Here is a 15660-nt window from a genome sequence, read left to right on the forward strand (position 1 = left end):
TTGTTTGTTTGTTTGTTTTTATCCAAAGGGAACATAAACTGGGACTCTGGACACTTTACAAGGGTTTTTATTTTTTTATTTATTTTTTTGTGACCACCGAAAGTTTGTATGGGACAACGCTTTTTTTTTCATTCACAACTAAATTTTAATGTCCACATTTTTAGTCGCCAAACTTTGTACACGGACTGTATATGCTTTAAGAGGACTTTTGACAAAAAAGGAGTTTGTATTCCTCCATCTCCACGCTCAGCTGCCTCGAATGCAGTAAATGCACGTGGATTTTATTCAGCTTTCCGCAAGCATCTTTTTGGCGTATTTACGCATGCACGTGTGGCCATACTTTTTGAAGTTTGAATAATTCATGAGATATAATTTGCCTAGAAGAAAGAAGTGACTGTAGAAAGGGAGGGGGCTATCCACAACCATATTCATAAGGCGTGACGGAATGGCCACCGCGGCTTCCAATCCCTATCTGGCCAGCAATAGCATCTTATCGTCCGGCTCCATCGTGCACTCGGACTCGGGAGGCAGTGGCATGCAGCCGGGCAGTGCTGCTGTTACCTCGGGCTCTGGGGGCTACAGAGGAGACCCCTCCATCAAGATGGTGCAAAGTGACTTTATGCAAGGCGCAATGGCAGCGAGCAACGGGGGGCACATGCTGAGCCATGCCCACCAGTGGGTGACCTCTCTCCCGCATGCCGCCGCAGCAGCAGCAGCAGCCGCGGTGGCCGCCGCCGAAGCCGGCGCCCCCTGGTCCTCAAGCCCGGTCGGCATGACGGCCAGTCCGCAACAGCAAGACGTGAAAAACTCCGCCCGAGACGACTTGCACACGGGCACGGCGCTTCACCACCGGCCGCCGGTGCCGTCTCACTTAACGCCCCATCAGGCGCACGGGGGAGCTTGGGGCAGCGGCACTGCGGCGCACATTAACTCCATATCTGGTGGACAGCAGCAGCAGCAGTCGCTCATCTACTCCCAGCCGGGCGGCTTCACTGTGAACGGCATGCTCAGCGCTGGCAGCCAGAGCCTGGTACACCCCGGCTTGGTGAGAGGCGACACCCCGGATCTCGACCACGGCAGCCACCACCATCACCATCACCAGCACCATCCCCACCACCAGCACCACGGTGGCGTCAACAGCCACGACCCGCACTCAGACGACGACACGCCGACCTCTGACGACCTGGAGCAGTTCGCCAAGCAGTTCAAGCAGCGGAGGATCAAACTGGGCTTCACGCAGGCGGACGTGGGCCTCGCGCTGGGCACTCTCTACGGCAACGTCTTCTCGCAGACGACCATCTGCAGATTCGAGGCTCTGCAGCTCAGTTTCAAGAACATGTGCAAGCTCAAGCCGCTGCTGAACAAGTGGCTGGAAGAGGCCGACTCGTCCACCGGCAGCCCCACCAGCATCGACAAGATCGCCGCGCAGGGGAGGAAGAGAAAGAAGCGCACGTCCATCGAGGTGAGCGTCAAGGGAGCCCTGGAGAGCCACTTCCTCAAGTGTCCCAAGCCCTCGGCCCAGGAAATCAGCAGCCTGGCGGACAACCTGCAGCTGGAGAAGGAGGTGGTCAGAGTGTGGTTTTGCAATAGGAGACAGAAGGAAAAGCGGATGACGCCCCCGGGAGTGGCGCAGACGCCGGAGGATGTGTATTCTCAGGTCGGCAATGTGAGTGCAGAAACACCGCCCCCCTCCATGGACTGCAAACGAATGTTCAGTGAAACATGAGAGCAGCACAGCAAAATATTTTATATCCAATTAGACTCAGTAAACAGACAAAGAAACAAAAGAAAACACACGCACAGACTATCGCCAGGATAGCAGCATTTTGATACTGTGATTGTGAGGAAATGTGAATGAGACTGCAAAAACAAAACAAAAAAAGTGTAATCTATTTTTCAGCAGAGCGAGAGAGAGAGAGCGCGAGCGAGAGAGAGAGAGAAAAAACAAAGAGAACCTTGAACCGCTTTTCCTCCCAACCCCCTTCACAACAAACGCATCTTCTTCAGGGCCCTGAAATGTCTTAACCTAAAAGGTTCCTTCTGCTTGTTTCTTTCAGGGGCATTTTTTAGTAGATTACTTAAAAGATGCAAGTGAGGCGAGCGACCAGAGGGTGACAACCACAAGTTCATTCCACCAGGTAATTTTGGCGCATTGAGACCCCAACACACCCCCCACACCACCATCACCAAGTTTTGTTTTGATGCCCCACGCCCACCCTCCAAAACAACGACCACTGTCCTGTGTGGGATCGAGACAAAGGGCCAAGCTTTTTTTTTTTTTTAATACGTTTAGACAGGGGACTGTCCCGCTCACAGGATAACGAGATCCACCAAGTTTCCTTGTTGTATTTGTCATTCACATTCGAAGGATCAGGGATTTTTTTTTCCACGACAAAAAAAAAATAAATAAATAAAATAAAGGCAGGAAGTGGACTGCTCCCCTAAATCCCCCCTGATCTCAAAGATCATTTTCCTTTCACCTGGCATTTATTTTCTCATTATTTAATGGACGCTGATGTCGTTGTGGATTCTTTTTCTCCCCGTTTATATTTCAACAAATAGAGACATTTGTCAAAGACTTCAGCTGCACTTATTTGAGGAGGGGGGTCTAAAAATGTTTTGCCAAGTGTGACTGAGTGGGTGATGTGGACATTATTAATGCTGCCCTTTCTAAGCAGTGTTCTTTGGTAGGTTTTAATAAACAACTGTGTAAAGCCGGCAATATAGATCACCAGATCAGAAACTGATCTGATTTATTTACTTTTTATTTTTGATTTGTTTTTATATTTTATTCGGAATACCATGAATTATTCCAAACGGTAATTTATTTTCCCGCCCAGGACTTGTGTGAGACCGCTTTCTTGTTATATTTGCGCTTTCTCGTTTCTTTTTCTTTCTTTTTTTTATTCTGGAGGAGCACAAATCATCACAAGCTGCCGTTGTTGGTATATTTTGATGTGATTATCTGATTGTAATTTAATTTTCAGTAGTGGTTCCGTATGAGCTGATTGAGACACAATAAATTTGTTAGAATGAAACGCAGCCATTTTGTGTGTTACATTTACACTATTATTTATTTTATTACTTTACACTGCTTCTTGTGTGCTCTTTTTTCAAATTGGACGAATAAAATCGAATGATACAGCGCAAAACTGCATAGTTTGAGTCTAAAATAATGCATTGCAGAAGATTTAACACACATTGTAAGAAAAATATGAGTGTATGTTGACGTTAATGCGGCAGCTTTTAAACGAAGCAAGCCAGTCGTTTGTTTACATGTGAAGCACTTCAGGCTCAATAATGTCTCAACTTTCTTCATCGTGCACGACAAATACATTTGGAATTTGCTGTGTGTGGAGAAAGAATTATTTCGAATGAACTAATAGCGTGCGTTAGCAAATCATCTCATTAAATAAAATTGATGGGTGCTTGATCAGCGTATTCGTGAAATACTGTAAAACGTGTATTGAACGGCAAAATTAATTCTTTTTTTGCATCCCCCAACAACATTTAACTGAACCTGGCCTGTGGTGCGTTTGATTTTGAAGTCATTGATGTGCTTCAATTGCTGCAGGCCAAATTTAGATGATTTCAGGGAGCCAAATTGCTCGGTAGAGTGTTTGTTTCCATCTTAAGTTGCACGATGTGTGAGCACCGGTAAAGTTTAATCGTCTGTGAGAGTCATGTGTCCTGGCGGCCTTGAAAAAAAAAAAACAAAAACAAAAAACTTTTTTTTCTAGTCACTCGCCAGAACTCACAGAACTTGTCCTTGCGAGGCACGGTTTGAATTTCGCGGATGAATTCTCGCACTAGTTGCTAAGCAACCGAATTCAATGATCACGTAGCAGCACTTCTTTGTTTCCATTACCGAGGATGGTCGTGCCGTTCAAGTTAGATCAAACTTTATTTTCTTTCGATGGCTTTCTCGTCACAAACGAATTTCGTTATTCCTTAATTTCGAATCAAAATGAAAATAACGACGCTTGAGTGTGTTTGTGTGTGTTTTTTTCTACTTGAGAAAAGTCACTCAACTTGGGAAAACCGTCTGTTTTGCTGACAAATGAACATTCTCCCCGCACATACATCCGTTGCTCATGCACAAATACCAAAATCTGGTGAGAGATTCAAGCGGGCCCGACACAAAACCAGCTTAAAATCTCATAATGGGTTTTGATCCGCCTATTCTGCGAAGAGCTTTGGCTTTTTTTCATGACTCTCCAAGCCTCTATATGTTGGCAGCGGTGTGTGCGTTTGCGTGGGTGCGTGCTCGCGAGGCCTTGGGAGCCCAATAATCGAAACAGCTCCAGTCACACTACCGTGCTCCCAAGACCACTTTGTCCGAGATCTGGGTGGGGGACTTTTCAACACCTAATTGCTGCTAATATTTCAATCAGTATCCGACAGAAAAGTCATTGCTGCGCGTGTCATAAAAAAATAATTGCCCTGATTAATATTTTATCTGTAGCGCTTAAGCAATAATATCTAATAAACGCCGTGTTACACTGCACGATATGAATATTAAGTTGGGCAAATTAATTATTAGGTCCTGATAAGGTTGATTTCGCTACACTATTATTGAATGCATGTTTAATTATATAGTATTAACATGTGCCTTTAGACGACACCAGCACTTGTAAAGTTTCACGTTTTCCTTTCGCAAATATACAGTCCACGCGTGGAACATGATTATCAATTATTCTGAGTCTTGTACACAAACAAAATAAGCAATGCTCAAGACTGTTCTTATTTGCGGTAATGTTACATTTTATTGTGCCAGTTCATTTGTCACCATCATCGCACGCAGATCTTTCAACATTGATGTCAAATTGTTTCACATAATCCCAATCATTACCGGCAGTAATATAAATGACCAGTAAATGGTTGCCTTTAATGTGTCAATTCTCAACCAATTAAAATTTAATTTACCATAAAAATGTGTTTCAAACAAATCCCGTCACACACATTGCATGTATTTTCCCAAAATAATTAAAATAATAAACAGTTTGCATTCTTGTCGGCATGTCAAAGGTGTGTTTATTATTTTTGTTGTATGTTACATAAACAAAAAAAAAAAAGAAAGACAAGCAAACACGGAATTTGTGCGGTAGCATCAGGATGTTACAGAAATGACGTGATTCTCTGGGGTTCCTCTCCATAAATTGTGAAGGTCACGGTGCTGGGAACAAGTAGTGCGCTGGGGAAGAGGAGGGGCTCTTCGTCGAATGTAGCCTTTTTCCTTTCTTCTTTTTTTTGGAAAACGCAGTTCCAAACAAAAAGGGGAAAAATGCAACACCGTGCAAACTCACAATTTATCAATCATCAAGCAAACACGCCTATCTATCTATCTATCTATCTATCTATCTATCTATCTATCTATCTATCTATATCTATCTATCTATCTATCTATCTATCTATCTATCTATCTATCTATCTATCTATCTATCTATCTATCTATCTATCTATCTATCTATCTATCTATCTATATGTATTTAATTATTAGATTTTTTTCAATCCGGAAGTGCTTCGGCCGCACTCACTGTCCGTGTTTATACTCAATGTGAGTGAGAAAATGAAAAAAAAAAGCCTCAACAGTAGTTTATCTGTAATATAAAGAGTGTCGCAATTAAAGAAAAGTTAAAGAACAGCGAATGATTTTGCCAGAATAGGACAATTCGCATGGAAAGTTTAATATTTTATTTCATTTACATTTACCCAAATCCTTTGCTAAACTCTCTTAATTGTATATTATTTATCCGATCCCGTTGTGAAACGTGAAGTCATTTTGTTGAGCTGTTTTGTTATATTTCAATCTAGTATTTGAATGTATTCATTTATAAATTTATTACATATTCAACTAAGATGATTAGAATCCATTTGAACGACAATAAAATTATTATTTCTTAAAGCAATTACTTGGTTAATGTTACAGATAATCTGAACCTGCAGCACAGGAAATCTGTGACCCTACAGCGCCGCCCAGTGGTCACTAGACACGACTCTTAAATCTGAAATGACATTCATGTACAATATACAGATCAATAACAATATTTTAGTGCCAAATATGTTGCATACTTTTAAATGATATGTATGCATGTATATCTGTTGTTAACTTAATTCCCGTGTAAATATTTGGTGTTTTCAGGCATCTTTGTTTCTTTGCAGTCAACCTGAGAGTTGAATAACTGCTTGACGTGCAGACTGAAGACTCTTGACACGGTTTAGTCGTTGCCAAGGGAACCAGGAAGCTAGTTAGTGATCTTTCACATTTTTTACAGTCGACAAGTGTGAATTCTCTGGTCCTCAATTGCATTGAAAGACCACAATGATATTTTGAGTACAAGTAGTCACTGATGTTATGATTATTGTCTTATAATGTACAGCATATTGATGGTGGTCCTCTGCAACAACCTTGCAACTTACAGTCTACATTTTGAAAACAATGTGGTACAGACCAAAAAGCACAAAAAAGTAAGAAATATTAACAAAATAGTAATTTCAGATTGCTCTTTGGTGAGAGAAGTTTCAATAAATTTGGGTCAGCGACCACAATCGTTGGTGTGTACCTTTTTGTGGTATACAAAGACACACGCAACATGTAATGACCTCTGGCTTTACATATACAACTGCTTTGTTTGAACAGAAATCTATTCATTTAACTATTTAATTATTTAAAGAAGTTTGTCATTCATCACCTCTGAATCTGTTTAACATGACTGGCTCTGCAAGTCACACAGGTGTCAAACTCGAAGCCTGGAGGCCAAATATGGCCTATGCATTACTGTACATAATTTGAAATTTTAAATGCAAAATGCTGCCTGATTACTGATCATTTTAAATATTTTATTTATTAGCAGCATCTAAGTGTTACACATTTGTATACTGTAAACTATATAGGGTATTCTTTTCAAATACTGGCAACTAACATTTTTTTATTTTTGTTACTATACATTATTATTATCATTATTATTATTATAATTATTATAGTACAAGGTTCAAGTTTATTTTAAGTACAGGTTACACACTGGACTACTGCCTACCTGTCAATCACCGGTCACAAAAAGACAAACCATTCACACCTAAGAACAATTTAGTCTTCAATGAATTGAACAAGCATGTTTTTTTTGTTTTTTTTTCAGGGATGTGGGAGGAAGCGGGAGTGGCAAAACACAGAAAGGCAACTGGCAGTATTTGAACCCCCAACTTAAACTTATGTGTGACTGGTTATGTGGGCCAAAACAAATAATTTTTAGCTAACCTCCAAAATTTGTTTTGTTTTGTTGCTTTGTTGACTCATGAATGTTATGTTGTCAATGAGCACAATATATCATCAACACTTTATATTTGTCAATAATTTATATAGTTTATATAATTAATTCCTTAAATAGGGACCCACATGGGTACTAACAAATAGTATTGAGTTGTAAAAAATTATGAAATTGACCAATGTTGGACACACAAGGTTTTTGCCTTAGGTCCATCATTTGCATGTTGTGTTGTATGTTGGTTTCAGTCATTATTGTCCTCTGATGGAAACAATAACTACAATGTGGCTAATAACAAAAATTAATTTAACACCTTTGTTGGCAAAGAACTACTGATGGCGTTCTGGAATCCTATCATAGGGTAGAGAGGTATACATTTTGTGGCCAGTGTGTGTATGTCACTAGCAACCCTCCCAGGTGACGACATCCCAGTAGGCAACATTTTTCTTCTTATCCTTTATTTTTGGGACAGAGGCGGAGCGATCTGAAAGTGACATGTATGCTACAGCCTGCTGGCTGTGGACTGTCCCGGCAGGCAGTTGGCCCTGGCGGCAGTTACCTTGGTGACAGCAGAGGGAGGGTGAGTCATTGGGGAGTGAGCAAGGAGGGAGCCTGATACATCACCAGCTCTGATGGGTTTGTCAATACCGCTTAGATCGGGAGCCCGGCCGATCTGCTGCGAGACTCGGCCCCACTCTGCACATTTCTAAGGTTACTGGAGACACATTACACCACAAGGCTAATTGTTTAGCATGCGTGGACCAGTCTATCCATCCATCCATCCATCCATCCATCCATCCATCCATCATCCATCCATCCATCCATCCATCCATCCATGGACTCTAGACTGATTATCAGTCAGTTGAAGAACTCAGTTACCACAGCATTTATCCTATATTTATCCAGGAAAAAGTCTCATTAACATTAAGAGGGAAGCATTGCAACAGTTCATTTACATCACAATCATATGTCATACAATACAAAATACAAGCACCATAGTACAACCGGGAAGTAGTTAGTTTCAAAGTGCATGTCGTTCAAAATCAAACTTCAACAGTACAGATACTTTTAAGTACAGGACTGGATGTGTAAATATCATTGCAGGATGTCAGGTCCACAATCATCAAAATCAAATAGTCTCCTCCGTTTCATTGTTGATGTGTTGTGCATTGTTTTCTGTGCATGAAAAACTATGTATGCTGTCTATTTCTCAGCTACAATCAGCAGAATGATTGTGTGTACAATAAAATAAAATTAAAAAAAAAGCTCACAAACATTCGAATAAAAGTTGCTCTTTGGCTGCAAAACTCCCAACAGGAAATGTTTTGTTGTGGCCATTCAAACATACAAGCTCATAAATGATATTAAGAACATGTGCGCGCACACATTTAGACACACATAACATTTTTGACAGGCTGAGGCGTGGGTGCCGGGATTAAACAGACGCTGCAGAGAAGAGCGAGTTGGCAGAAAAAGACGAGGTGAAGCACTCGAGCACTCGAGCCGTCTTGCTCGGTATCTCATTAACCAAAGCAAAAGGCAGATTGGAAAAAAGGCCACCAGCCACATTTGGTGGTGTAACCATTTCTAGCCAGTGGATTTAATAGATTACTAATGATGGGCCGTAGGCACTTGCAAGTTAGACATTAGAGACCAACGCCGCCACAAATGAATGTGATAATCCCTACAGTTTCCACCAATATGTGAACATGCGGATGCTCGGTCTCGGCTGGTGCCGTGATGTGGAAAAGGTTTCCAGGTAATCTTGGCCTGGTGAGGAGCAGGAAGCACAGAGAGTGGAGGATGAAGCTCACGATTCCTCCAATCTGACCAATCCTCTTAGCGAGACGCAGCTCCTCTCAAGCGTCAATGTTTCCTGCTTAAGAGGAAGGAGGTGAAGAGACGTGCACTTTTACTATCACACGGCTGCAACATCTGTGAAATGTGCAAAAGTGTACAAAAGCAAACACAGAGGCTGCTTGCACTCAAACACTGGAGCTATCAGAGTGTCTTCCGTTGCCATTTAAAAGCTTTGCTCACTGAAATAAAAGTAATTAATTGGTGCGATACACCAAGGACATAATTATCTTATTCCAGTAACTGCCACATATTTAATTACCAGTAATTGTTCCCCGAGCATCGTTCAAATGTGTTGCACACCAGACAGTTCTGATATCCTTTACACTAATCCTGCTCTCTATACTTGTGTACAACAATTTTGTTCCAACGACAACACACGCATATCATCAGAGCCGAGGGCTTTGTCACACACACACACACACACACACACACACACACACACACACACACACACACACACACACACACATCTGTACTTTGGGTCCCACCTCAGGGTGCAAATTCCTGTCTTGGCTTCCTGAGGTGTTAATGCCTCCCAGATTGGGGTGAAAGTAATTTGAGATCATTCCTCAACAAAACCCTCAGATACTGATTAACTCACTGGCTGCTCTCTTGCCAAGTGGTGTGGTCCCATTTAGAAGGAGCGTCAAAAGCTAAATGTAGCCTTGGGCCGTTTGGGGCCAGAGGCTGCATAGGCGCCCTTAAACATGGGAACAAGGTTTAATAAGTAAACAGTAGAGGCAGGGGACAGAGTTTCTGATCAGGGCTTATTGGGCCAGTTGAGCCCCTAGTACACGCTATTAGCTGATTAGCCCAGTCGAGTGGACCTCGTAATTGCAGTGCCTTCACCCCCTCTGGGCAAATATTCAATTTTTGTGGTTTAAACTTTCTACATCGTCAAATTGGCCGGCCAGATGTTAAGGATCACAGTGGTAGTCCTCGGCCTTCTGATCAATGAAGAGAAAAAGCTTGCAGATTTTTGTGTAAATATTGTCCCTGCTGATTTGTCACAGTAGTTTTCTTCCCAGAGACGTTGTAGTCCCATCCCCTGATGTCAAGTCACAAGTGAGGCATAGTATTTCAAATTGGTGTGGTCATTTGCTATGTTCAGAAGATCAATTGCAAGATCAACTGTGCATATTAACCCTGCAAACAGTTCCTCGATCCAAAGAGCACTGTAATTTGTCACCTGTTAAAGGTGCAACTCCATTCAAATGTCTTTTCCTAAATAAAGAGAAGTAAATCAAATATATATTGGTCTGTATTTTTGACTAATTCCATGCATAGAAAACAACAAATTATGAAAAAGGAGCAATCATAACAAGGATAAAAACCTCAAATTGAAACGATGTATTAAATGCAACGCTTGCTTCTATTGAAGCAATTTTCCAATAGGCTTTACAGTTTTTCTCAATCGGTTTTACCATTTGCACCATAAATTTTCTCAAAATGTTCAGCACAAACTGCAAAACGTGTGACTTCGCAGCAAAATCGGAATCAGAATCCTATTTATTTGGCAAGTATGTGGAGGGTCCAAGAAGATACTTCACATACTTAGTTCTGGCAGTGTGCAAGTCCTCAATAGTTTATCTAGGGTACCGATCATTTTTTTAGGCGTTTGTCATTGTTGCAGTCTGTCCTTTTTTGTGGCAATGCCAAACCAGTGACGGATGAACACATGACTGATTTGATGACTGCTGTGTAAAACTGCTTCAAGAGCTCCTGTGGAAGGCTATGTTTCTTCAGAAGCTGCAGGAAGTATGTCCTTTTTGAGAATGGAATTGATGTTGGTCTCCCACTTCAGGTCCTGAGATAGTGTAATTCCCAGTAAAATGAAGTTCTCAATGCTTGACACAGGCCAGTTGGACACCATGAAGGGCAGCTGTGGTTATTGATGTTTGTTGAAGTCCACTATGATCAATCTTGAGCGTGTTCAGACCCAGGTTGTGTCAGCCTCATGAAAGCTCCAGCCGCTCCACTTCATGTCGATATGGAGACTCGTCACCGTCTTTTACTGTATGAGGCCAATGACTATGGTGTGGTGTAATAAACCTGAGGAGTTTGACAGCCAACAATGTTGATATACAATCATTTGTTTAGAGAGAGAAGAGTTTTGGAAAAAGGATGGACACCTCCTAGGGGGCTCCGGTGATGATGGTGTATGAGGATGAGGTGGTGGCCCCAAGCCTCACCTCCTGTGTCCTGCCTGTCAGGAAGCTGTAGATTCACCAGCAGAGATGCTGAGTTGGAGAAGCTAGTGGGACACTAGTTCAGGAATGATGATCTTGACATTATACACAAGCAGGAACCTTACATGGTCCCTGCACCATCAAGGTGTTCTACGATGAACTGCAGTCCCATGACGACTGTGTCATCCACAGTCCTGTTTGCTCACTCGGCAGGGGGTGCAGCAGAGGTCCTGTGAGACTCTTGAGGTGATCCAGAAAGAGGCGTTCAGAAGACTTCATGACTCCAGATATCAGGGAAACAGGCCTGTTGTCATTCCCACCCAACATTGCATGTTTCCCGCAGACTGGGATGATGGTAAGGCATTTGAAACAGGAAGGTACTTCACACAGTTCCTGAGATCTTTTGAAAAAGAGGAAAAGTGCATTTTACCATCAAAATGATTTGGATTATGATAAATACTTTGGTGGAAAAAGTTAAACCCCCCCTTCACTATATTCCCATTAACATTCAGAAGTGAAATCTAAGAAAGAAATATAACTTCATCTCCACCAAAAACCAAGAACTTGCACTTGGGAAAATTGCATCCACCCCTAGAAAGATACCTTGAACAACAAGTCTTGCTGTATTTTGACAAACCTTGAACTTAAGGCTGCAAACATCCAATAGAAACACAAAACGAAAACCAATCCAATAGCTTGCTACAGGTTTTCATCTTGGTGGTCTTTAGTGATGCACTGTAGAAAGAATCTTCTTGCATTATTTTTCCCTCCCTAACAAGGATCCATATTTACTCCCAAAATACCTGCATTTCATTGGATAAATCTCCTGGGTTAAACCCTTCTATCTTCATTCTGAAAAGAATTCCTTAATTATTGATTGAGTAATTGAGTAAAGGGATTGAGTAAAGGGAAGAATGAAGGCAGGAACTGCATCATCACACAGGTGGGGGTTCATCAGGACAACTTTTTCTCTTTCACACAGGCCTCTTTATCTCAAAAGTTGTCTCTCGACTCCTCCCTGCTTGATGGCAGATACAAATGATCCAGAGCTGAGCTGCTTTTATAGTTGGGTGAGAGACGATTGTTGACTTAATTCTGGGGAGTCTGAGTCCCACGCGGGTACTTCAGCGAATCCAACTTCCTGTCACGTAACATTGCATTTGTGCTTAGGAATGAGAATGTTCTTGATTTTTAATGAAAATATTGTTTGTATAATTGACAGTTGTGTTCAATTTTGAGAAAAATTGCATCTTTGTATGAGAGCTCAGTAATGTGAACAAAGTTGAAGTTTTCTGTGAGTTCAACCACATACTGACCTCTGATGATGGGAACTAAATTAAAATGTTCTTGAAGAGTATTAATCCCACAATCCAGCTACCTATCATTCAATCCAGCTACCTGTCTGTTCATCTTTCCAATCCATCTTTTTTTTCCTCTCAGTCACAATGATCAGTGCCTATATGCCGCCTCTCTTTGGGAGAGAGGGAGGGTACAACCTGGATTGGTCGCCAGTCTATAACATGACACACACATACACACGTTCACACCTGTGGAAAATTTAGAGTCCTTATTTTAAACTGACATCCATGTTCTGGGTATGTTGGAGTACGATACTTATGAGTGGATTTCACCCCCAGCAGCCACTCCAAAATAAAAAAGACTCATCCAGATATCTACTGTTAGTCTTCATGCCAAGATTTCCTTTTTTTCTTTTAATTGTTCTTGTCAAAGGAGGAGAGCCTTTGAACTTTTCCTAGATTTTCTAATTTAACCCTTCTGTTCTTTTAGAAATGTACAAAGTCAAATAGTAATGGAAATTTGTAGAATCGTTTGAGTGTTTGGGCCCTTGGGGACTTCACTTTCTAGCAGACTGGGCCCATTATGGAGAAAAGGTTGAGAGGATGAGGAGGGCACTAGGTTGCCGGATGTTTTTTCTGGGTTATTCCCAGACATTCCTAGAAGTCTCAGGTTTCTCCCTGTCTGCGCTCCAAACCAAATCCTCTTCCTCTCCAATGAGCCAGGCCCCAGCTCACCCAATCTGAAATGGTTTCCTTCCTCTCCAGTCGTTCAAATGAACAAAACACTGTGAAAGGAGAAGAGGAAGCAAAGTAGTCATGTCATCTTTGTAACCCACAGATGTACTGAAGTAACCTTTCGGCTGTTGGGGGGAACTCAATACTGTGTGTGAGAGGGCATGAGGTGAGGCAGCCAACAAAGTGGTTCCAGGTGAGAGATGGATATGAACGCTGGGAAACACTTGGATCAACCTCTTGGAACTGAGGTGGAAGGTCATATCGGTACATGTTTTTGCGATCCTGCATGCACTTGTAATCTGTAATTGCTTTGCTGGCAAGACATTAGTTGTACAGTTTTGAGACTAAACAAATACGCCCGCCTAATAAAGTGGATACCCACTTTTGGCACTCGGAAAAATTAACTTCAGGTGTGTGTGGAGTTTGGGAATAATTTTGAATTATATGAATCAATCATGTATTTCATTTCAATCATTTATGATTGTTTGCTCAAAATAATTTCAAGAGAATTCAGGTGAATTAGATTGATTCATCTCAGTCCATTGAGATTAAGGCGCATCAAGCCAATGAACATATTCTCAAGTGTTTTGCGTAGCTAGCAATGATGAAAGAATTTGCCTCATTGTGAATAATTTTGGATATTAATTTATTTCTTCATTTGCCAGAGGAAAAAAATGACCCTGTCTCTTTATGTTTGGCGTCTTTTTATTCCAAACTGTCCAAAGCTATTAGCTGCCAACACATTGGACCCATATGCAGGATCAGGAGCTCTGATCTGCTCAGCAAGCACTTGCCCCCATGGAGGCACTCTGAAGATAAACCGATCTAATACCTGCAGACATCTATGGCCACCGCCCAATCTGTTGCATGCACAGTTCATTTCACGCGCTGCCAGAAGTGCTTTGTAATTATCGTGATATTGATGAGGGCTGATTCCAACAGGTCATTGCTGGCAGTTCGGCTGCCTTTACACATCTCACACATCTATTACTGATGGCAAATTAATTTCCACTCAGGGACAGTACTCTGTAATCTGCACATTACTGTGTGTGAGTAGGCGCGTGTACGCATAAGTGTGTGTGCACAAGATAATGATATTGATATTTTAACCCCGGTCTGTATGAACGGAATATGCAATTTATTGGATGATGCTTTGTACTTTGTTCACACGTGCACCTGCTGCAATTGAGTCCACGCCACCTTCTTTTACTGAGCTCTTAACTTTTTACAGTACATCCATTGAGCTCCAAAATGTATGCAAAGCTAAGTGTGTTAAAGATGTCTGCTGAGTGATTTGTGGTATAAATGACCACTTGTAATTGAATACAGGATCTCTGTCTGGCAGCGCGGTGAATCCCCTGTGCTGCTGCACAGAGGGTAAATAAATGAGCATAAGGAAAGTGCCCATTTGAGTCCTCCATGTTTGTGGAGGAACCATAATGGATTCTTTAGAGCCATGAACGGTTCATAGTCATGTTTCAGCATGATGAGCTTATCCCTACGCAAGGCGCTAAGGATATTAGGGAATCAGCGTAAAGCAGCATGGAAATGATGACGAGAGCAAAGCCTCAGCTTGCCATTATTACCCCCCCCCCTCCCCATCCTCTGGAAAGTGGGGGAAGGAACACTTGGCTGAGCTCCACAGTGAGATATTCTCCATTGTGAATTATCCATCGCTGTTTTAGGCACACAATTAAAAGGGTGCCACTGAATTTAAGTCGGTCATTGTGGCCTATTGCGAAATTCTGTCCATCCATGTTGGAATCAGTCCCAAGTCCAGGATGGGGGCCAAATGTGGGAGCCCTAGCACCAAGTCTCAGCCTCATATGCACTTTCATTGATTTTATTTTCTGCTGCAGTACACTGCTCTTCCTCACTGCCTCTCAGTGCGACCAATCACTCTGAATAAGGTGTATCTTGTCATCAACAAAAAGTGAAATTTGAAGATCTCCACCCGCTCCACCCACGACAGCTCATCTGTCAGGCAAGGAAGGCTGATTCATGTCCCACCCCGCACCCCGACTGTGAATTAGAGAACAGAGGTTGAAACTATTTTTCTTGGTGGGCAGGAGGATGCTCGTGGCAAAAGAAGGGGGCAAACACTGTTTATCATCCAACTGACGACAGTCCTCCTTGAGGCAATTTAACCACACGGCCAAATCGACTGGCACCGGCCTAGCGTCAGTGCCCCTTCACTTTGATTAATCTTCCCGTGCTTCTCTTCCAACTCTATCAAAGTAATCTAAGTGAAGACACACAACATTGATCTGTTGACATAGTGCTCTGCACCTTGCACATACACTGAGAAGCCACAGT

General features: G+C 42.1%; 1 protein-coding gene across 1 annotated transcript; it reads left to right on the forward strand.

Annotated features, from left to right (window-relative positions):
* The first annotated feature begins 445 nt into the window (after positions 1-445).
* Positions 446-2225, forward strand: pou3f3b (POU class 3 homeobox 3b). The gene is made up of 2 exons (XM_061830103.1): positions 446-1666; positions 2058-2225. The coding sequence occupies exons 1-2, from the start codon at positions 446-448 to the stop codon at positions 2154-2156; spliced, it is 1320 nt and encodes a 439-aa protein (XP_061686087.1). The 3' UTR covers positions 2157-2225.
* Positions 2226-15660: the final 13435 nt, after the last annotated feature.

The sequence above is a fragment of the Syngnathoides biaculeatus genome, chromosome 2 (genome assembly GCF_019802595.1).
Source record: "Syngnathoides biaculeatus isolate LvHL_M chromosome 2, ASM1980259v1, whole genome shotgun sequence".
NCBI lineage: Eukaryota > Metazoa > Chordata > Actinopteri > Syngnathiformes > Syngnathidae > Syngnathoides > Syngnathoides biaculeatus.